Source organism: Oncorhynchus clarkii, chromosome 20, assembly GCF_045791955.1.
Source record: "Oncorhynchus clarkii lewisi isolate Uvic-CL-2024 chromosome 20, UVic_Ocla_1.0, whole genome shotgun sequence".
Lineage (NCBI taxonomy): Eukaryota > Metazoa > Chordata > Actinopteri > Salmoniformes > Salmonidae > Oncorhynchus > Oncorhynchus clarkii.
Genome location: NC_092166.1, coordinates 38354538 through 38379533, shown reverse-complemented (window position 1 = coordinate 38379533; position 24996 = coordinate 38354538). Strand labels below are relative to the sequence as shown.

Below are 24996 nucleotides of genomic sequence, written 5' to 3'. Positions count from 1 at the left end.
GGATGCCACCTTTCCAACAAGTCAGTTTATCAAATTTCTGCCCTGCAAGAGCTGCCCCGGTCAACTGTAAGTGCTGTTGTTGTGAAGTGCTCTAGGAGCAACACCGGCTCAGCCGCAAAGTAGTAGGCCACACAAGCTCACAGAAAGGGACCACTGAGTGCTGAAGCTAGTAAATATAGTCTATCCTCAGTTGCAACACTCACTACCGAGTTCCAAACGGCCTCTGGAAGCAACATCAGCACAAGAACTGTTCATCGGGAGCTACATGAAATGGGTGCACATGGCAAAGCAGCCGCACACAAGCATAAGATCACCATGCGCAATGCCAAGCGTCTGCTGGAGTGGTGTAAAGCTCGCCGCCATTGGACTTTGGAGCAGTGGAAACGCGTTCTCTGAAGTGATTAATCTGGGTTTGGCGTACGCCAGGAGAACGCTACCTGCCCAAATGCATAGTGCCAACTGTAAAGTTTGGTGGAGGAGGAATAATGGTCTGGGGCTGTTTTTCATGGTTCAGGCTAGGCTCCTTAGTTCCAGTGAAGGGAAATCTTAATGCTACAGCGTACAATGACATTCTAGACGATTATGTGCTTTCATTTGAGGAATGCCCTCTCCTGTTTCAGCGTGACAATGCTCACTTGCACGAAGCTAGGTCCATACAGAAATGGTTTGTCTAGATCGTTGTGTTAGAACTTGCCTGGCCTGCACAAAGCCCTGACCTCAACCCCATCGAACACTTTTTGAAATTAATTAACAATTTTATGCTGAAATGTCTTGAGTCAGCAAGTATTCAACCCCTTCGTTGCATGGACTCACTCTGTGTGTAATAGTGTTTATTACAGACAGAGTAATACACAGTACAAAGACACATGCGTCCTTCCTAAAAAGGCATCCTGGCTGAGTCTACTTTCCACCAGGCACTGGGAGACGAATTAACCTTTCAGCAGGACAATAACAGCAAGACAATCTGGAACCTCTTTTTCTAAAACTGTTCCGAAATTGTTGCAACCCCTATTACTAGCCTGTTCATCCTCTCTTTTGTATCATCTGAGATCCCTAAAGATTGGAAAGCTGCCGCGGTCATCCCTCTCTTCAAAGGGGGAGACACTCTAGACCCAAACTGTTACAGACCTATATCCATCCTGCCTTTCTAAAGTTTTCAAAAGCCAAGTTAACAAACAGATCACCGAGCATTTCGAATCCCACCGTACCTTCTCCGATATGCAATCTGGTTTCTGAGCTGGTCATGGGTGCACCTAAGCCACACTCAAGGTCCTACACGATATCATTACCGCCATCGATAAAAGACAGTACTGTGCAGCCGTATTCATTGATCTGGCCAAGGCTTTTGACTCTGTCAATCACCACATCCTCATCGGCAGACTCGACAGCCTTGGTGTCTCAAATGATTGCCTCGCCTGGTTCACCAACTACTTCTCTGATAGAGTTCAGTGTGTCAATTCGGAGGGCCTGTTGTCCGGCCCTCTGGCAGTCTCTATGGGGGTGCTACAGGGTTAAATTCTCGGGCCGACTCTTTTCTCTGCATATATCAATGATGTCACTCTTCCTTCTGGTGATTCTCTGATCCACCTTTTCGCAGACGTCACCATTCTGTATATATCTGGCCCTTCTCTGGACAGTGTGTTAACAAACCTCCAAATGAGTTTCAATGCCAAACTCCTTCCATGGCCTCCAACTGCTCTTAAATGCTATTAAAACTAAATGCATGCTCTTCAAGCGATTGCTGCCCACACCCGCCGGCCCGACTAGCATCACTACCCTGGACGGTTCTGACTTAGAATATGTGCACAATTACAAATACCTAGGTGTCTGGTTAAACTGTAAACTCTCCTTCCAGACTCACATTAAGCATCCCCAATCTAAAAATTAAATATAGAATCTGCTTCCTATTTCGCAATAAAGCCTCCTTCACTCACGCTGCCAAATATACCCTTGTAAAACTGACAAATCTACCGATCCTAGACTTTGGCGATGTCATTTACAAAATAGCCTCCAACACTCTACTCAGCAAATTGGATGTAGTCTATTACAGTGCCATCCGTTTTGTCACCAAAGCCCCATACACTACCCACCACTGCGAACTGTATGCTCTCGTTGGCTGGTCCTCACTACATATTCGTCACCAAACCCACGGGCTCCAGGTCATCTATAAGTCTTTGCCAGGTAAAGCCCTGCCTTATCTAAGATCACTGGTCACCATAGCAACACCCACAAGTAGCACGCACTCCAGCAGGTATATTTCACTGGTCTCTGCTGCCAATGACTGGAACAAATTACAAAAATCACTGAAGCTGGACACTTACATTTCCCTCACTAACTTTAAGCATCAGCTGTCAGAGCAGCTTACCGATCAGTGTACCTGTACACAGCCCATCTGTAAATAGCCCACCCAACTACCTAACTACTCTTTTGCACCCAAGTATCTCTACTTGCACATCATCATCTGCACATCTATCACTCAGTGTTAATGATAAATTGTAATTATTTCGCCACTATGGCCTACCTTACCTCCCTAATCTTATTACATTTGCACACACTGTACATAGATTTTTCTATTGTGTTATTGACTGTACGTTTGTTTATCCGATGTGGCCAATTGTTGTTTTTATCGAAAAGCTGTGCTTGATCTTGGCCAGGTCGCAGTTGTAAATGAGAACTTGTTCTCAACTGGCCTACCTGGTTAAATAAAGGTGAAATAAAACAATTACCTAAAACAGAAGGCCAAATCTACACTGGAGTTGTTTACCAAGACAGTGAATGTTAGTTTTGACTTAAATCTACTTGAAAATCGATGGCAAGACCTGAAAATGGTTGTCTAGCAATAATCATCAATCAATTTGACAGAGCTTGAAGAATACATAAAAAAATAAAAAATGTTGCACAATCCAGGTGTGGAAAGCTCTTAGAGACTTACCCATGAAGACTCACAGCTGTAATTGCTGCCAAAAGTGTACTGACTCAGGGGTGTGAATACTTATGTAAATGAGATATTTCTGCATTTCATTTCCAAATAAATAAGCAACAAATGGGTGTAGATGGGTGAGAAAAAAAACTATTGAATCAATTTTGAATTCAGGCTGTAACAACAAAATGTGAAATAAGTCAAGTGGTATGAATACTTTCTGAAGGCACTGGATTTTTTTTTTTTGGGGGGGGGGCCTAAGCATCGGCTTATGTCGCTTAATTAAGCCCAGGGTCGGCCCTGAGTGCACTACTTTGGACCAGAGCCCTAATGGTCAAAAGTAGTGCACTATGTAGGGAACAGAGTTCTACAACTTGTTTTGCTAATGTGTTTTAATGCATGAGTGAGGGAATGAGGGATTGCATTTCGCTAATGGATTAAATTAAGAATGACAGACTTGTAAACACACAACACTTATGCTTTTTTTCTGGCAGAAAACTAGTCATTACTTTTGCTGTCCACATCATGGCATTTCATATCTAGAAAAAATTCCATAGGATCAGATTAAAATAATGCTTCTGAAAGAAGAGGTAAATTCATACTCAATCGTGGAGTTTAGATTTAATTGAAGCAGGGTACACAGCAACAAAGAAAACTGGTAGGGAGATTGACACATCATTATACTTCATACCGGTGCAGTTAACTTTTTAACAGTACAAAAATAAAGATTCTATATTTTCACCACAAAAGCAATTGTGGCAAATTACTTTGAGTCAAAGAGTAAAGAAAGCATAGAAATAAACTAGTGAGAATATATATTGCCTCTATTCATGTTTATGGCATATAAAACTTTACACTTAAGGTATCTAAATCACACTGTATGCTACAGAACAATGAATTTGTTAGTCCAGTGATATGGCTCTCTGGGTAACTCTGCAGTTAAGCTAATTTGCCATTGAAAAGGCAGCAAACATTTCAAAACAGGAATGTGCTTTACAATAGCCCAAATGGTATCAACTGCCCCAGAAACAAAAAAATGACTACTTTTAAATACATCGTTAGCTGTGCATATGAGAAAAAAAATTTAAGAGGATACAGTATGCCTTGTCATTAGAAAATATAGTAGAGACAGTAATCATGTAACAAATCATAGCATACATTCTTGCTCACACAAAAACAATCATGTTAGCGAGTAACAGAGTGTTCTGGTTGGGATATTGTGGAAGCTAGGGGGTACACATATTTGCCATACAAAAACAAATATTTTTAACAGGTAGAATGAAAGAAAGGCTTAGCAGTCTTGAGCACAGAGTGTATACTGGGTTTATATTTGCACTTGGTGAGAGATGCAACATCAAATTTCGAAACATATTTACCATATTTGAGCAGTGAATACAGAAAATTGGGAGAGCATCCATGTGAAAACTACACAAACAATCCTTATTCAACAAATATACTTAAATACCCATGTACATAAGGATACATACATAACAAGATTAAATCAAACTCATAATAATAACCCCACTCCCTAACAGATCATTTTGACAAGCATTTATTACACTTAGGCTTAAACCTAAGATTTCTAATGTAGGAATAAGAACTCATTTTTGTCAACATATTTGTCTGCAAACCGAAATGAGATATTGCACCTCCCTGAACAGAAAACAAAACAATAACACAGAAGAATAACAGGATTAAATAAGAAATTAGACACCATACCAGGAATTTAGTACAAAAGAAAACTTTTTTCCAACAATAATACATTACATTTCAATCTCTCAACAAAAAAAATGTCTACGTAAAAACACAAATCATCACAAGCACATGTTTAAAACATAGTTTACAAAAACAAAACTGTCATTATACTCAATACTCAAGACTGCTAAGCCAATACCATTTTATTGCTAAAACTGGACAAAATAGATTATACTGCATTTTGTTCAAAGCCACACCGATACATTTTAAGTTCAAGTTTGATCAAAAAGAAATAAAGTTATATTCAAGACCAGAGGGTATTCCAAATTGCCCAGTAAAATATCAGTTTTTAGGTAAAAAAAAATAAAAGAAAATAAGAAAAAATTAAAATAAAAGAAATAGATTTTCATTAATTATTTTTTGTTATTCTATAGCTAGTGCATTACAAAAAGGAAAGGTAAGCCGCAAAGTGTTGAAAATATACTTTAGAAACCTCAATAGTACTGTTAATAGTTCTGTTTTCATCATCTCAATGATTCCAAAATCTTCATAAGATGGGCGTCCACTCTAATGCTCCTGAAAGATATTACAAAGAGGAAAATGTTATGTTGTTTACCATGCATTCATTCATGCAACAGCACACACCAACACACGCATGCCTGTAAACTTTTCAAGACTTGGCTTTAACATATACAGTGCCTTCAGAAAGTACTCCGACCCAATTTTCGGGCTACCCAAGAGGAAATGCTGGCATTACAGATGCAAGGGGGGGGGGGGGTCCCATGCGAGATTAAGGCAAAAAAGATAAACCGGCAACCGGTTCCCTTCCTCCATTCTACTGGCGAATGTAGTCACTCGACAATAAGATGGATGACCTCCGATTGTGGATTTGCTGACAACGGGACTCTCGAAACCGCAATATCCTTTGCTTTTCTGAAACATGGTTCTCGGACAAGATACCCCCATGGCTATCCAACTCAATGGATTCTCCAAGTATATATTTTTTAAACCTGCATATGTAGTTAAAATAAATTCATGTTAGCAGGCAATATTAACTAGAGAAATTGTGTCACTTCTCTTGCGTTCAGTGCAAGCAGAGTCAGGGTATATGCAAAAGTTTGGGCCGCCTGGCTCGTTGCGAACTGTGTGAAGACCATTTCTTCCTTACAAAGACGGTAATTAATTTGCCAGAATTTTACATTATTATGACATAACAGTGAAGGTTGTACAATGTAACAGCAACATTTAGACTTAGGGTTGCCACCTGTTAGATAAAATACGGAACGGTTCCTCAAGGTCGACCGATTAAATCGGAATGGCCGATTAATTAGGGCCGATTTCAATTTTTCATAACAATTGGATATCTGTATTTTTGGGCGACGATTTTGCAGTTTTTTTTTCTTTTACACCTTTATTTAATCTTTATTTAACTAGGCAAGTCAGTTAAGAACACATTCTTATTTTCAATGACGGCCTAGGAATGCGGCAGAACGACAGATTTTTACCTTGTCAGCTCAGGGGATTCAATCTTGCAACTTTACAGTTAACTAGTCCAACGCTCTAACCACCTGCCTCACGAGGAGCCTGCCTGTTACGCGAATGCAGTAAGCCAAGGTAGGTTGCTAGCTAGCATTAAACTTATCTTATAAAAAACAATCGACTGTCGTTGCTCCAATGTGTACCTAACCATAAACATCAATGCCTTTCTTAAAATCAATACACAAGTATATATTTTTAAACCTGCATATTTAGCTAAAAGAAATCCAGGTTAGCAGGCAATATTAAACAGGGTGAAATTGTGTCACTTCTCTTGCGTTCATTGCACGCAGAGTCAGGGTAAATGCAACAGTTTGGGCCGCCTGACTCTTTGCGAACTAATTTTCCAGAATGTTACGTAATTATGACATAACATTGAAGGATGTGCAATGTAACAGGAATATTTAGACTCATGGATGCCACCCGTTAGATAAAATACAGAACAGAATAAACGTTTTGTTTGAGGTGATAGTTTCTGGATTTGACCCAAGGCTAGTATTTCTGTGTGTTTATTATAGTTAAGTCTATGATTTGATAGAGCAGTCTGACTGAGGGGTGGTAGGCAGCAGCAGGCTCGTAATAGTCAAAGGTATATGGTTTAGAGAGAAATAGTCGACGCGTTATAATTCCTGTAATAACTTGCGGCTGAACTTGAAAAGGGTTCCTTCGTTATTTTACCGTTCATGTCTTCCATACAGAATGTCTTGATCTACTTCAGATAAGGTCTGTGTTTCGTTCAGGCTTAAACGCCTCTGTTCATGTCTTCCATAAAGAATGTCTTGATCTACCTCAAATAATGTCTGTGTTTCGTGCTTAAACCACCTCTGTTCATGTCTTCCATAGAGAATGTCTTGATCTACTTCAAATAAGGTCTGTGTTTCGTGCTTAAACTGCCTCTGTTCATGTCTTCCATAGAGAATGTCTTGATCTACTTCAAATAAGGTCTGTGTTTCGTTCAGGCTTAAACGCCTCTGTTCATGTCTTCCATAGAGAATGTCTTGATCTACTTCAAATAAGGTATGTGTTTCGTTCAGGCTTAAACCGCCTCTGTTCATGTCTTCCATACAGAATGTCTTGATCTACTTCAGATAAGGTCTGTGTTTCGTTCAGGCTTAAACCGCCTCTGTTCATGTCTTCCATAGAGAATGTCTTGATCTACTTCAAATAAGGTTTATGTTTCGTGCTTAAACGCCTCAGCGTTTTGGTACCCGTGTAAACCTCACTAGGATATGGTCACGTTTGTCAACATATTTTCATAAATCCACTCTACAAAAAAATTATCTTCGCTTATATTTAGCCAATATTGATCAGAGTTACCTTGTCCTATGGATATCTACACAGTTATAAAATTGGCAAGGTGGTGTAAGCTACCTACACGAAACACAGACCTTATTTTAAGTTAATCTAAAAAATATCTTATGGAATAAATGAATGAAGGAACCGCTTTTCAGATTTTGCAAGAAGGTGTCATGGGAATTTTGACTCGCACTTTGGTAGTCAATTCTTACCATGTCCATTATTAAAATAGGATTTCATGCATATAGAAATTACAGTTTTTGTTTTCAACATTCATCACAGGTAACTTAAACTCTATATTTATTCAAACAGTTGAGAGTATTTGTCTCCTAAGCAGACTCTTCAGTATCATTGTCACTTCAGAGCTGTGTGTGTGTGTTTCACAGATGGCAGAGAAAAGCAGAGCACCAGTGTGGGTATTACATGGAATTGGCACCAGGGAAAGCAAGGTGTCTTATTTGTGATAAAGATGTAAGCATGGGGTCAGCAACGGCTAAATCAATAAATACCACCAACCTGTGGAATCACCTTAAGAACACCCATCCAAAAGCCCATATGTATTATATTAAGTTAAAATAAAAGTGTTCATTGTTCATTCAGTATTGTTGCAATTGTCATTATTACAAAATATTTATATATATATATATTTTTTAAATCGGCCGATTAATCAGTATCAGCTTTTTTTGTCCTCCAATAAATGGGTATTGGCGTTGAAAAATCATAATCGGTCGACCTCTAATAAGGACATCCAATAGTCAAAGGTATATGAAATACAAATGGTATAGCGAGAAATAGTCCAAAAATAACTACAACCTAAAACTTCTTAACTGGGTGTCACACCCTGATCTTTTTCCCCTGTCCTTGTGATTGTCTCCACCCCGACCAGGTGTCGCTTATTTGCTCTGGTGTATTTATCCCTGTGTTTCCTGTCTCTCTGTGCCAGTTCGTCTTGTATGTTTTGTCAAGTCAACCAGCGTGTTTTCCTGTACTCCTGCTTCTAATTCTCTTTTTGCTTGTCCTCCCGGTTTTGACCTTTGCCTGTTTTCTGGACTCCGTACCCACCTGCCTGCCCTGCCCTGACCTCAAGCCTGTCTGCCACTCTGTACCTTCTGGACTCTGAACTGGTTTTGACCTTTTGCCTGTCCATGACCATTCTCTTGCCTACCCCTTTTGGATTGATTAATAAATAGAAAAGACTCAAACCATCTGCCTCCCGTGTCTGCATCTGGGTCCCGCTTTGTGCCCTTTTACTGGGAATATTGAAGACTCATGTTAAAAGGAACCACCAGCTTTCATATGTTCTCATGTTCTGAGCAAGGAACTTAAACGTTAGCCTTTTTACATGGCACATATTGCACTTTTACTTTCTTCTCCAACACTGTGTTTTCGCACTATTTAAACCAAATTGAACATTGGTACCGGCTTTTTTTGGTCCTCCAATAATCGTTATCGTCGTTGAAGATCATAATTGGCCGACCTACAATTAAAATAACATAAAATTGATCAGAAATACAGTGTAGACATTGTTAATGTTGTAAATGACTATTGTAGCTGGAAATGGCAGATGTTTTTTTATGGATTATCTACACAGGCATACAGAGGCCCATTATCAGCAACCATCACTCCTGTGTTCCAAAGGCACGTTGTGTTAGCTAATCCAAGTTTATCATTTTATAAGGCTAATTGATCATTAGAAAACCCTTTTACAATAATGTTAGCACAGCTGAAAACTGTTGGTCTGATCAAAGAAGCAATAAAACGTTATACTACTTGAGTATCTGGAGCATCAGCATTTGTGGGTTCGATTACAGGCTCAAAATAGCCAGAAACAAAGAACTTTCTTCTGAAACTCATCAGTCTATTCTCTTTCTGAGAAATTAAGGCTATTCCATGCGAGAACTGGCTCTAACCAGAATAGAAAGGGGAGTGGGAGGCCCCGGTGCACAACTGAGCAAGAGGACAAGAACATTAGAGTGTCTAGTTTAAAAACAGACACCTCACAAGTCCTCAACTGGCAGCTTCCTTAAATAGTACACCAGTCACAATGTCAACAGTGAAGAGGCAACTCCAGGATGCTGGCCTTCTAGGCAGAGTTGCAAAGAAAAAGCCATATCTCAGACTGGCCAATAAAAAGAAAAGATTAAGATGGGACAGAGACACTGGACAGAGGAACTCTGCCTAGAAGGCCAGCATCCCGGAGTCGCCTCTTCACTGTTGACATTGTGACTGGTGTTTTGCGGGTACTATGTAATGAAGCTGCCATTTAAAATGACAACAAAATTGTGCCGGGTGTGATGGCCGTCATTGACCCAGAACTCCACTTTCCGAGGTCAACGTGAAAAAGTTAATTAATCACATCAACACCCGCAAGAACGCGGGGCCCGATGGTATTCCAGGGCACTTTCTCAGAGCATGCGCAGAAAAGCTGTCAGGCATATTATAGGTACTTTCAACCTCTCCTTGTCCCAGTCTGTAATCCCCAAATTTTAAGATGACCAGCATCCTTCCTGTCCTCAATAACTCTAAGGCTTTATGCCACAATGACTACCACCCTGTAGCACTCACCTCTGTAATCATGAAGTGCTTTGAGAGGCTGATTATGGCACACATTAACTCCACCATTCGAGACACACTAATTTGCCATACCGACCCACCCAACAGATGCGTAGATGACGCAATATCAATTGCTCTCCACACTGCCCTCACCCACCTAGAAAAGAGGAATACCTATAAGAGAACGCTCTTCATTGACCACAGCTCAGCATTCAAAACCATTGTCCCCTCCAAGCTCGTCACCAGCTTACGACTCGGTATGCAACTGGATCCTGGACTTCCTGACAGGTCGACCTGAGGTGATGAGAGTAGGCAACATCACCTCTGCCATGCTGACCCTCAGCACAGGGGCCCCACAGTGGTGTGTGCTGAGTTCCCTCCTGTTCACCCACGACTGCGTGGCCATGCGTGACTCCAACACTAGATAATGGCGCTGGAAGGGATGACTGCTGTTAATGTTGCTGCTACCGTCTCTTATGACCGAAAAGAGCTTCTGGACATCAGAACAGCGATTACTCACCTCAAACTGGAAACAAAGATTTTTTTTCTTTAATTAATGACTCCGACGTGAAGGATATACTTCTTCTGTGAGAATATAATTCTGTGAGAATTTGTTGGCGAGTGAGTAAACCACCACTACCCTCTGTATTACTGGCCAACGTGCAATCATTGGAAAACCAACTGGATGATCTACGATTAAGACTATCCTACCAACAGGACATTAAAAACGAATATCTTATGTTTCACGAAGACTTGGCTGAACAACAATTCGGATAATATAGAGCTGGCTGGCTTCTCCATGTTTTGGCAGGACAGAGCTGCTACGTCTGGTAAGATGAGGGGCGGGGGCGTCTGTCTTTGTCAATAACAGCTGGTGCACGATATCAAATATTAAAGTCTCAAGTTATTGTTCGCCTGTGGTAGAAAAGCTCATTATAACGTGTAGACAACACTATCTTCCAAGAGAGGTCGCATCTATATTACTCGCAGCTGTCTACTTACCACCACAAACCGATGCTGGCACGAAGACCGCACTCAACAAGCTGTATAAGGCCTTAAGCAAACAAGAAAATGCTCATCCAGAAGCTGCGCTCCAAGTGGCCGGGGACTTTAATGCATGAAAGCTTAAATCCGTTTTACCTCATTTCTACCAGCATGTCACATGTGCAACCAGACGAAAAAAAATCAACTCTAGACCACCTTTACTCCACACACAGAGAAGCATACAATGCTCTCCCACACCCTCCATTGGGCAAATCTGACCATAATTCTATCCTCCGGATTTCTGCTAACAAGCAAAAACTAAAGCAGGAAGCACCAGTGACTTGCTCAATACGGAAGTGGTCAGATGACTCGGATGCTACGCTACAGGACTGTTTTTCTAACACAGACTGGAAAATGTTCCGGGATTCATCCAATGGCATTGAGGAGTATACCACCTCAGTCACTGCCAACATCAGTAAGAGCATTGACGACGTCATCCCCACAGTAACCGTACGTACATTTCCCAACCAGAAGCTATGGATTACAGGCAACATCCACACCTAGATAAAGGCTAGAGCTGCCGCTTTCAAGGAGCAAGAAATTAATCCGGACGCTTATAAGAAATCGCGTTATGCCCTCAGACGAACCATCACAGGCAAAGCGTCAATACAGGAATAAGATTGAATCCTACAACACCGGCTCTGACATTCATCGGATGAGGTAGGGCTATTACGGACGACAAAGAGAAACCCAGCCACGAGCTGCCCAGTGACGCGAGCCTACCAGACAAGCTAAATGCATGTTATACTCGCTTTGAGGCAAGCAACACTGAAGCATGCATGGGAGCACCAGATGTTCCGGACGACTGATCAAGCTCTCCGTAGCCGAGTTCACAAAGTCACAGGGCAAGACGGATTACCAGGACGTGTAGTCATAGCATGTGCAGATCAACTGGCTAATGTCTTCACTGACATTTTTAACCTCTCCCTGACCGAGTCTGTAATACCTACATGTTTCAAACAGACCACCATAGTCCCTTTGCCCAAGAAAACCTGTCTAAATGATTACCACCCTGTAACACTCACATCGGTAGCCATGAAGTACTTTGGAAGGCTCGTCATGGCTCACATCATCACCATCATGCCAAAAACCCTAGACCCACGCCAATTCGCATACCACCCCTACAGATCCACAGATGACGCCATCTCAATCGCACTCCACATGGCCATTTCCCACCTGGACAAAAGGAACACCTATTGTGAGAATGCTGTTCATTGACTACAACTCAGCGTTCAACACCATAGAGCCCACAAAGCTCATCTCTAAGCTAAGGACCCTGGAACTAAACATCTCCTTCTGCAACATGGTCTTGGACTTCCTGATGGGCCGCCCCCAGGTGGTAAGGTTAGGCAACAACACATCTGCCACATTGATCCTCAACACTGGGGCCTCTCAGCGGTGTGTGCTTAGTCCCCTCCTGTACTCCCTGTTCACCCATGACTGCGTGGCCAAGCACAACTCCAACACCATCATTACATTTGCTGACGACATAACAGCCTGATCAGCGACAATGATGAGAGAGACCTGGCAGTGTGGTGCCAGGACTACAACCTCTCTCTCAATGTGAGCAAGACAAAGGAGCTGATCGTGGACTACATGAAAAGGAGGGCTGAACAGGCCCCCGTTAACAAGGCTCCCGAGAGGTGCAGCAGTCTAAGGCACTGCATCTCAGTGCAAGAGGCTTCACGACAGTCTCTGGTTTGAATCCAGACTGTATCACATCCGGCCGTGATTGGGAGTCTCATAGGGCTGCGCACAATTGGCCCAGCGTTGTCTGGGTTTGGCCATCAACGTAAATAAGAATTTGTTCTTAACTGACTTGCCTAGTTACATTGAAAAAAACATTGACGGGACTGAAGTGGAGCAGTTCGAGAGTTGCAAGTTCCTTGGTGTCCACATCATCAACAAGCTATCATGGTCCAAACACAAGCGCCATTTCTAGAACCAAAAGGCTCCTTAACCGCGTCTACCCCCAAGCCATAAGACCAACTAAACTAATCAAATAGCCACCTGGACTATTTACATTGTATCTGGGGAAGGGTATAAAACTCTTTCTAGATTGATGGAAATTTCCCAGAGCACAGTGGTCTCTATAATTGGGATAAGGAAAAAATATGGAACTACCCAGACTTGGCCTTGAACTGGTCCCCGACCAAACTGAGCAACTGGACAAAGAGGACCTTGGTCAGGGAGGTGACCAAGAACCAAATGAGCTCTGTCATGACTACACGTGAGGATCACAATGGGTCAGATGAGTTGAGTGGTAATGGTCAACAAATCTCTCCCCCACAGAAGGGGGGGGGTGCTTTTTGACACCTTACACCTGGTCTTTTGTGCATTTTTCTGGTTCTCTAGCACCAACAGAGATGGTTGCTTCGTGGTTCTTAGGAAACTATGCAGTATTCTGTTTATGTACAGTTGAGGTCAGAAGTTTTCATACACTTAGGTTGGAGTCATTGAAACTCATTTTTCAACCACTTAACACATTTCTTGTTAACAAACTATAGTTTTGGCAAGTCAGTTAGGACATCTACTTTGTGCATGACAAGTCATTTTTACAAAAATTGTTTAGACAGATTATTTCACTTCATAATTTACTGTATCATAATTCCAGTGGGTCAGACCATATGATATCATCACAATAAGTATTGCGATTCTTACAAATCTATTTGTTTTGCGATTCGATACTGCGATTTTGAGAATTGATGTTCCAAACATAATGTTCACTATATGTCTGCTGCAGTGAGAGTATGAGAAAACAAGTTTTGATCAGTCAGGGAAATAAGTGCTGAAAACATGGTGGCTCACTATTTAAAAAGAAAATGGAGAACAAGCTACAGGATGAAAGGTTCTACACTTGCAAAAATATTATAATACACACACACACACACACACACACACACACACACACACACACACACACACACACACACACACACACATACACACACATATATATATATACATATATATACACACAGTTGAAGTCAGAAGTTTACATACACTTAAGTTGGAGTCATTAAAACTCATTTTTCAACCACTCCACAAATTTCTTGTTAACAAACTATAGTTTTGGCAGTTAGGACATCTACTTTGTGCATGGCACAAGTAATCTTTCCAACAATTGTTTACAGACAGATTATTTCACTTATAATTCACTGTATCACAATTCCAGTGGGTCAGAAGTTGACATACACTAAGTTGATTGTGCCTTTAAACAGCTTGGAAAATTCCAGAAAATGATGTCATGGCGTTTGAAGCATCTGACAGGCTAACTGACATCATTTGAGTCAATTGGGAGGTGTACCTCGATGTAGTTCAAGGCCTACCTTCAAGGCCTACCTTCAAACTCAGTGCCTCTTTGCTTGACATCATGGGATAATTAAAAGGATTCAGCCAAGACCTCAGAAAAAAAAGTGTAGACCTCCACAAATCTGGTTCCTCCATGGGAACAATTTCCAAATGCCTGAAGGTGCCATGTTCATCTGTACAAACAATAGTACGCAAGAATAAACACCATGGGACCACACAGCTGTCATACCACTCAGGAAGGAGACGCATTCTGTCTCCTAGAGATGAACGTACTTTGGTGCGAAAAGTGAAAATCAATCCCAGAACAGCAGCAAAGGACCTTGTGAAAATGCTGGAGGAAACAGGTACAAAAGTATCTATATCCACAGTAAAATGAGTCCTATATCGACATAACCTGAAAGGCCGCTCAGCAAGGAAAAAGCCACTACTCCAAAACCGCCATAAATAAAGCCAGACTACGGTTTGCAACTGCTTATGGGGACAAAGATCGTACTTTTTGGAGAAATGTGCTCTGGTTTGATAAAACAAAAATAGAACTGTTTGGCCATAATGACCATCGTTACGTTTGGAGGAAAAGGGGGGAGGCTTGCAAGCCAAAGAACACCATCCCAACCGTGAAGCACGGGGGTGGCAGCATCATGTTGTGATGATGCTTTGCTGCAGGAGGGACTGGTGCACTTCAAAAAATATAAAATTATGTGGATATATTGAAGCAACATCTCAAGACATCAGTCAGGAAGTTAAAGCTTGGTCGCAAATGGGTCTTCCAAATGGACAATGACCGCAAGCATACTTCCAAAACTGTGGAAAAATGGCTTAAAACTTCTCTAGGATAGGGGGCAGCATTTGGAATTTTGGATGAAAAGCATGCCCAAACTCAACTGCCTGCTACTCATCCCCAGAAGATAAGATATGCATATTATTAGTAGATTTGGATAGACTGAAGTTTCTAAATCTGTTTGAATCATGTCTGTGAGTATAACAGAACTTATGTAGCAGGCGAAACCCTGAGGACAAACCATTCAGATTTTCTTTTAGGGCTCAATCTCTTTTCAATGGGTTTCCATTGGGAATCCAGATTTCTAAAGGACTTGCTTGCAGTTCCTACCGCTTCAACTGGATGTCACCAGTCTTTAGAAATTGGTTGACGTTTATCCTTTGTGGAATGAAGAAGTAGCCCTGTTCAAAACGAGGGTCACTTCATGTGCCCTGTTTGATAGAGGCGCGTAACCAGAAAGCTAGCGTCAGTTTGTTATCTCCTGTATTGAACACAGATCATCCCGTCTTCAATTTTCTATTATTTACTTTAAAAATATATTAATCGAAAAAAAGGACCATTTGTGATGTTTATGGGACATATTGGAGTGCCAACACAATAAGCTCGTCAAAGGCATGATTTATATTTTTATTTCTGCGATTTGTTTCATGCCTGCAGGGTTGAAATATGTTTTCTCTCTTTTGTTTACGGAGGTGCTATCCTCAGATAATAGCATCGTTTGCTTTAGCCGAAAAGCCTTTTTGAAATCTGACATGTTGGCTGGATTAACAACATGTGTAGCTTTAATTTAGTATCTTACATGTGTGATTTCATGAAAGTTAGATTTTTATAGGAATTATTTGAATTTGGCGCTCTCTGCATTTTCTCTGGCTTTTGGCCAAGTGGGACGTTACCATCCCACATATCCCAGAGAGGTTAAGGACAATGAAGTCAAGGTATTGGAGTGGCCATCACAAAGCCCCGACCTCAATCCTACAGAAAATTTGTGGGCAGAACTGAAAAAGCATGTGCGAGCAAGGAGGCCTACAAACCTGACTCAGTTACACCAGCTCTGTCAGGAGGACCGTCTACCCGAGGAAGAGGAGAAGGAAACTCCCCTCTCAGACAATCACGGGTACGGCTAAGTAGCTGTTCTTAGGAAACAGCCCATTGAAGCAACAGACAAGAAGGACATTGTGCCCTCTGGTGGACAATCAGAGCAGGTAAAAGGAAAAGCCCACCAAACCAACACTCTTCTGAAGGAGGGCTATCTCCGACTGAGAAACGGCAAACGGCATTCAACCAGTAAAAACATTCATTACTTCTTTTTCCAAACAGGCGGCGGTTCGTGTGAAAGGTATATGATTAATGTGAGGACAGTCCTAGAATGTATCCCTTTGTCGCTCTCGCTCTTCCCTCTCTCCATCTAACTTTATGTTGTAACAAGCCATCATATCTTGTCAGTCGACTTTGTCTCATGTAAGTGTGTATTCGGTCTTATTATTTAGTTAGCTAATAGATAAATAATTAAACCAATTTGTATGGTAGGCAGTGATCAGTAAAGCTGGGGTTCTTGCAGATCCAAGAAGGTTACGACAGTTCAGAATGAGACTTACATGAGGTAATGATTAATACGTGACTTATCGATATATAACATATATCTTCTAGAGTTGAATTCGGGAGATGGTAACTCGTTAAACAACTTCTTCCGTGGTGCCCCAAATTCCTAATGAGTTAACTGTTGCATGATTTTAAAAAATCTAATAAAAAAGTTTTTAAATCGGGTAACAATTAAACGTAGTTAGTGGATTAAATAAATCATCAGATTAATGAAAGTCAAGTCACGACAACACTGACAGAACAACAGAGTTCATTGTATGAGATGGGAGAACTTGCAAGAAGGACAACAGTCTCTAGAGCACTTCACTAATCTGAGCTTTATGGGAGAGTGGCCAGATGGATGCCACTCCTGAGAAAAAGGCACGACAGTTCATCTGGAGTTTGCAAAAAGGCACGTGGTCTGATGAGACAAAAATGTAACTTTGTCCTGGATGCAAAGAAATATGTCTGGAGAAAACCAGGCACAGCCTATCACCCTCTTAACACTACCATGAAGCATAGTGTTGGCAGCATCATTCTGTGGGGATGCTTTTCAACGGCAGGGACTTGAAGACTGGTGAGGAGAGAGGGAACAATGAATGGAGCCAAATACAGGGAAATCCTTGATGAGAACCTGCTACAGATTGCAAACGACCTTAGACTGGTGTGAAGACGTACGTTCCAAAGGGACAATGACCTCAAGCATACAGCCAAAGCAACGCTGGAATGGCATTAGAACAAAATGTGAAAGTCCTTGAGTCCTTCATTCAAGCCACCAAGCTGTTCACCACCGCTCCCAATCTAACTTAAGAGTTTGAGAAAATCTGCAAGAAAGAATGGGACAAAATCCCCAAATCCAGATGTGAGAGGCTGATAGACATACCAAAGACGACTCAAAGCTGTAATCACCGCTAAAGGTGCTTCTACATTCGGGGTTATGTAAATTACATATTTCCTTTCCAATAAATTTGCTAAAATGTCTAAAAACAGGGTTTCACTGTCATTATGAGGTATAGTGTGTAGTCAATTTATTCCACTTTGAATTCAGGCTGTAACAACAAATTGTGTAATAATAATAAGTCCAGGGGTATGAATACTTTCTGAAGGCACTGTATGTTTAAAGGCAGAGCTGTGTTGAGAGGCAGAGACAGTGCTGTGTTGAGAGGCAGAGACAGTGCTGTGCTGAGAGGCAGTGCACTGTTTAGGGATAGAAACAGAGCAATTTAAAGACTGAGGCAGAGACAGAGCGGTTCAGAAGCATAGCCGTTTAAAAGCAGAAAATCTGTTTAGAGAACAAGAAGTGAGAGACCGAGCTGTTTAGAGGCAAAAATAGAGCGGTTTAGAGACAAAAATAGAGCTGTTAAGAGAGAGGCGCATAAACTCAGCAAAAAAAAGAAACGTCCCTTTTTCAAGACCCTGTCTTTCAAAGATAATTCGTAAAAATCCAAATAACTTCACAGATCTTCATTGTAAAGGGTTTAAACACCGTTTCCCATGCTCGTTCAATGACCCATAAACAATTAATGAACATGCACCTGTGGAACGGTCGTTAAGACACTAAACAGCTTACAGACGGTAGGCAATTAAGGTCACAGTCATGAAAACTTATGACACTAAAGAGGCCTTTCTACTGACCCTGAAAAACAGCAAAAGAAAGATGCCCAGGGTCCCTGCTCATCTGTGTGAATGTGCCTTAGGCATGCTGCAAGGAGGCATGAGGACGGCAGATGTGGCAAGGGCAATAAATTGCAACGCCCGTACTGTGAGACGCCTAAGACAGCGCTACAAGGAGACAGGACAGACAGCTGATCGTCCTCGTAATAGCAGACCACGTGTAACAACACCTGCACAGTATTGGTACATCCGGACATCACACCTGCGGGACAGGTACAGGATGGCAACAACTACCCAAGTTACAACAGGAACGCACAATCCCTCCATCAGTGCTCAGACTGTCCGTAATAGACAGAGGCTGGACTGAGGGCTTTTAGGCCTGTTGTAGGCAGGTCCTCACCAGACATCACCGGCAACAACGTTGCCTATGGGTACAAACCCACCATCGCTGGACCAGACAGGACTGGCAAAAAGTGCTCTTCGCGGTTTTGTCTCAACAGGGGTGATGGTCGGGGAAGGGAAGACATCCTCCTCCCTCATGTGGAACTTTTCCTGCAGGCTCATCCTGGCATGACCCTCCAGCATGACAATGCCATCAGCCATACTGCTCGTTCTGTGCATGATTTCCTGCAAAGACAGAAATGTCAGTGTTCTGCCATGGCCAGCGAAGAGCCCGGATCTCAATCCCATTGACCACGTCTGGGACCAGTTGGATCGGAGGTTGAGGGCTAGGGCCATTCCCCCCAGAAATATCTGGGAACTTGCAGGTGCCTTGGTGGAAGAGTGGGGTAACATCTCACAGCAAGAACTGGCAAATCTGGTGCAGTCCATGAGGAGATGCACTGCAGTACGTAATGCAGCTGGTGGCCACACCAGATACTGACTGTTACTTTTGACCCCCCTTTGTTCAGGGACACATTATTCCATTTCTGTTAGTCACATGTCTGTGGAACTTGTTCAGTTCATGTCTCAGTTGTTGAATCGTGTTATGTTCATACAAATGTTTACATACGTTAAGTTTGCTGAAAATAAAACGCAGTTGACAGTGAGAGGACGTTTCTTTTTTTGCTGAGTTTACAATGCTGTTTAGAGACAAAAGGCTGTTTAGGTCATGTTTAGAGACAAAGTTGTTTAGAGGCAGACAGAGCAGTCTAGAGGCAAAGACCAGTGCTTAGAGAGCTGTTTAAAGCCATTGTGAGTACAAGTTTGGCTGTGTTGTACATTACCTGAAGACCTGGGCCCTGGGTTGCCTGTGCACCCGGCCAGAGGTATGCTCCCTGCTGCCTGTAATACTCTGCCACAGCCGCGCTGTATTCTGGGAGCGAGCTCTGCTGCTGAGATGTCTGACCTTTTAGGGCACAAGCGTAAAGACATGGTGAGAAAACAGCATCAAATAACGCTATCACAATCCTATTTGTAACCTTGACTATGTCTAAAGACAACTGACAAAATGAATGAGCCTACAATTTGTTATATTAATCCTCCCGTGCATTGCTGTAGTCATGGACAATAATCTGAGCATGGGTATTTTGGCCTGCAAACACAGAAAGGGCCATTAAGGTGGACATGGAGAATCATAATCATTGCATTATCTGCAATGTCTACTACTGGGGATATACTGCGCTAAATGCTGAACCTCAAGCTTTAATGCAGTTGCACAAAATTGTCACAATAAAGCAAAGTTACTGAAAAACAAAACTCTGAATATTGCATTTGTTTGAAAAGTCACATGGGTAAGACAGGGTTTGTAAGGTCTCATGAGCACTTGCCTAGCTTTTTATAATACTGCTCCCATGCTTTAGAGTAGTCCATCTGGCCTGCTTGGGGTCCATTGTGACCTGTACCCAAATAATACAACATTGTATTAACCATATGACAAATACCAGTGTATTTAAGACAGGCTCCAACATTTGGGGATATGTTCACTAACATTTGGGGATATGTTCTCTAACATTTGGGGATATGTTCTCTAACATTTGGGGATATGTATTTGCTTTGCAGCATTTGGCCCAAAGCTGTCAGAACTCACTTGATTCGGTGAATAGTAGTCAACTTATATTTTAATTTTCCTCAGAAGCCCTTCTGACAATTTCCTAACAATTTTTTTGTTATTTGTAGAACATTTCTGTTTCGCCAATGAAATTGGTTCAAGCCATAATAGACTACCCCCTTCAATTGGCTTACAAGCAAAAGAGGAGTTGGTGAACTCTAATGTGTACCTACTAGGCCTGGTTCATTCTAGGGCTGCATGATTAATCCAATTCACATCGAAATTGCAATATTGACAAGTGCAATGTCCAGCAAGAGGCTGTGTGCGATACTTTGAAATACCCCTCAGCCGCGTGCAACATCTGTTTCTATAATTTACTCGTTGTTACTTATGATTTTTCGGATGCTCGAGTGGTCTCTCACTGTTCTCCGGTTTCCACTAGTGACCACAGCCACGAAGACAAAATTGGCTATATTGTAAAGATTAATGAAAACAAACATTGCTTTCTGGTCTTGATTCAAGGTTAGGCATAAGGTTAGCACAATGGTTAGGTTTCAAATCAGATTTTAAGATAAATAGTAGAAATAGGTAGGATTTATGATTTTGTGTCAATACAGGATTAAGAACTATCGCTGGTCAGATGTAGCAGGGCTTGAAAACTAATACGTATTACAAAAGGGAAAACCAGCCGCGAGCTGCCCAGTGAGGCGAGCCTTCCAGATGAGCTAAATGCCTTTTATGCTCGATTCGAGGCAAGCAACACTGAAGCATGCATGAGAGCACCAGCTTTTCCAGATGACTGTGTGATCATGCTCTTTGCAGCCGACGTAAGCAGACCTTTAAAAACAGGTCAACATTCACAAAGCCGCAGGGCTAGACGGATTACCAGGACGTTGACTGAAAGCATGTGCGGACAAACTGGCAACTGGCAATTTTCAACCTCTCCCTGACTATTTATAATACCTACGTTTCAAGCAGACCACCATAGTCCTTGTGCCCAAGGAAGAGAAGGTAACCTGCCTAAATGATTACCACCCCGTAGCGCTCACGTCATTAGCCATGAAGTGCTTTGAAAGGCTGGTCATGGCTCACATCAACATCATCCCGGAAACCCTAGACCCACTCCAATTCGCATACCTCCCCAACAGATCCACAGACGACACAATCTCAATCGCACTCCACGCTGCCCTTTCCCACCTGTACAAAAGGAACACCTATGCGAGAATGCTGTTAATTGACTACAGCTCAGCGTTACAACACCGCCCCCAGGTGGTAAAGAAAGGCAACAACTTAGTCCCCGCCTGTACTCCCTGTTCACCCACGACTGCAACACTATCATTAAGTTTGCTGATGACACAACAGTGGTAGGCCTGATCACCAACAACGATGAGACAGCCTATAGGGAGGAGGTCAGAGACCTTGCAGTGTGGTGCCAGGGCAACAACCTCTCCCTCAATGTCAGCAAGACAAAGGAGCTGATCGTGGACTACAGGAAATGGCAGGCCAAACAGGCCCCCATAACATCAACCGGGGTGTAGTGGAGCGGATCGAGAGTTTCAAGCTCCTTGGTGTCCACATCACCAACAAACTATCATGGTCCAAACACACCAAGACAGTCGTGAAGAGGGCACCGACAACACATTTTCACCCTCAGGAGACTGAAATTATTTGGCATGGGTCCACAGATCCTCAAAGTTATACAGCTGCACCATCGAGAGCATTCTGACTGGTTGCATTACTGCCTGGTATGGCAACTGCTCGGCATCTAACCAGTACGGCCCAGTACATCACTGGGGCCAAGCTTTCTGCCATCCAGGATCTATATACTAGGCGGTGTCAGAGGAAAAGCCCAAAAAGTTGTCAAAAAGACTCCAGTCACCCAAGTCCTAGACTGCTCTCTCTGCTACCGCATGGCAAACGGTATGGGAGCACCAAGTCTAGGACCAAAAGGCTCCTTAGCTTCTACCCCCAAGCCATTAGACTGCTGAACAATTCATCAAATGGCCACCCGGACTATTTAAATTGACACCCCCTATTTGTTTTTACACTGCTGCTACAAGCTGTCTATTCTCTATGCAGTCACTTTATCCATACCTACAAATGACCTCGACTAACCTGTACCCCCGCACATTGACTCAGTACCCAGTGTATATAGTCTCGTTATTGTTATTTTATCGAGTTACTTTTTATAATTTTTTACTTTCGTTTATTTTGTAAATATTTTCTTAACTCTTTCTTGAACGGCATTGTTAGTTAAAGGGCTTGTAAGTAAGCATACACCTGTCGTATTCGGCTCATGTGACAAATACAATTTGATGACCCTGTCCTCCTGCACCCGTTTCGAACACACACCAAGACCGCCCCCTGCCACTCAAGCAGGTAGTACAGTTCCTGACTGTCCAAAGTTATATTCACACTGTCCGCGTGCAGTTCTTATATTAATGCATGCGGTATTGCAAACAGACTTGTCCAATTTGTGAAAACAATGCAGCTTTCCAATTGCTTCTTAATATGCATCTACAATATGCATCTACTTTGTGAATCTTACTCTCTGAAAAAAGCTTGTTAGTTGAGGTACTTTTTTTTAGCAAGCTGTATCTAGCCACTAATGCTAATTCGACTGAGCTAAATAAATGTGGTATTAAATTATTTCACCATATAAATTGACTGAGAACACATTCCTGTTTACAGCAACGACCTGGGGAATAGTTACAGGGAAGAGGGAGGGATGAACGAGCAAGCTTCAGTGACCAGCCAGCAGATGGATGCAGGGTGGGATGCTGCTGGCAAGAAATTTGGCTCACAAACGTTAGCTATCTAATACAGACTGGTACCAGTGGTGGTGGAGATCTGAAGATTTGCGCAACGACATGTTCTGAATGAAAATCCTCTGCTTTTCATTCATTGCAAAACACCGTATTCCAAGTGCCCACTCTATTCCAAACATCGAAATAGATGTTAAGAAAATGTGTGCTTGCTTGTCTTGAACTATGGTTGTGAAGAAAGTTGTCATGGGATTTAAAAACCTTTGTTGTAGTAGTAGTAATTGCAGTAATAGTAGTAGTAGTAGTAGTAGTAGTGGTGGTAGGCTACTGACTGCAGTAGTTAAGAAGAGGTACGTAATTGCAAATCATATCAATCTTTGGTGAAATATTATTTTGTCAGAATCGTGCAGCCCTAGTTCATTCCCACCTAAATAAGTCTTACGCCTGGATGGTGTTTAACACTAGCCAACCACACCTACTGCTGGGTCAGAAACATCTAAACATGTTTGTGGTGGTGTTTAACACTAGCCAACCACACCTACTGCTGGGTCAAAAACATCTAAACATGTTTGTGGTGATGTTTAACACCAGCCAACCACACCTACTGCTGGGTCAGAAACATCTAAACAAGTTTGTGGTGGTGTTTAACACTAGCCAACCACACCTACTGCTGGGTCAGAAACATCTAAACATGTTTGTGGTGGTGTTTAACACTAGCCAACCACACCTACTGCTGGGTCAGAAACATCTAAACATGTTTGTGGTGGTGTTTAACACTAGCCAACCACACCTACTGCTGGGTCAGAAACATCTAAACATGTTTGTGGTGATGTTTAACACTAGCCAACCACACCTACTGCTGGGTCAGAAACATCTAAACATGTTTGTGGTGGTGTTTAACACTAGCCAACCACACCTACTGCTGGGTCAGAAACATCTAAACATGTTTGTGGTGGTGTTTAACACTAGCCAACCACACCTACTGCTGGGTCAGAAGCATCTAAACATGAACGCATCTCTCCTGTCCTATTAATGCTCTATTAGGCTCCGGTGTGAAGTCCCGCCAAGGGACAGATTTATGATTAGCTTCCCCTCCCCCAATCCTAACATAAACCACTAAGGGGTAAATGCAAAACTGACCCAAGCACAGCAACCTCTACTGATTACTGAGCATTGCCCTGAGAAGATGAAATACCCTGGACAATTCAAACTCTGACTTATCTGCTTGTAAGCATTTATGAGTCTTACATTTGAGAGATATTTGTAAGACACTGAAATTAGCCACATTTTGCAGAGTCCATCTTTATATGTCTATTTCATATAAACTCTGTGCAAAATTGTTTCAAAACTATGTTTAAGCAGAGGAAATATCAATATCAAGATATTGCTGTAGAGTTTAGCCTGGTGGAACCAGCCTGATCGCTGCATTCACCTTTGGTTTCAATGATGAATGCCACTTGGGCTCCCAAGTGGCGCAGTGGTCTAAGGCACTGCATCTCAGCTTGAGGCGTCACTACAGACAACCTGGTTCGACTCCAGACTATCACAACCGGCCGTGACTGGGAGTCCCATAGGGCGGCGCACAATTGGCCCAGCGTCGTCTGAGTTTGGCCGGTGTAGGCCGTCATTGTAAATAAGAATTTGTTCTTAACTGACTTGCCTAGTTAAATAAAGGTTAAATAGATTTGTAATTTTTTTTATGCAGAGATCAGGATAGTTCCATCAGGCTAGCAGAGTTGATGTTAATCGCAATACAAGAAAGGGTTACCAAATGTTTACAGGCTGTGCTTATGACGAGCTGTTGAGCAAAAGGTGACTTACTGGGGTCCTGCTGGCCTTGAGGCTGCCATGTTTGATAAGTAGTCCCCCATCCTCCTGTCATGAAGGTCTGGGCTCCACTGCCACAACTTATCAA

At 42.2% G+C, this 24996-nt stretch overlaps 1 protein-coding gene across 4 annotated transcripts in view; it reads right to left on the bottom strand.

Annotated features, from left to right (window-relative positions):
• Positions 1–3511: 3511 nt before the first annotated feature.
• LOC139376328 (far upstream element-binding protein 3-like) overlaps positions 3512–24996 on the bottom strand; it is a 63908-nt gene continuing 42423 nt past the window's right edge. For 2 of the 4 annotated variants that reach the window (XM_071118723.1, XM_071118722.1), the window contains exons 15-18: positions 24903–24988; positions 20096–20164; positions 19553–19674; positions 3512–5191 (exon numbers count right to left, since the gene is read on the bottom strand). In XM_071118723.1, coding sequence (XP_070974824.1) covers positions 5183–5191; positions 19553–19674; positions 20096–20164; positions 24903–24988 — 286 coding nt within the window. In that variant the 3' untranslated portion in view covers positions 3512–5182. The remainder of the gene's footprint in view (positions 5192–19552; positions 19675–20095; positions 20165–24902; positions 24989–24996) is intronic. The other 2 variants (XM_071118725.1, XM_071118724.1) reach the window with 1 other exon arrangement.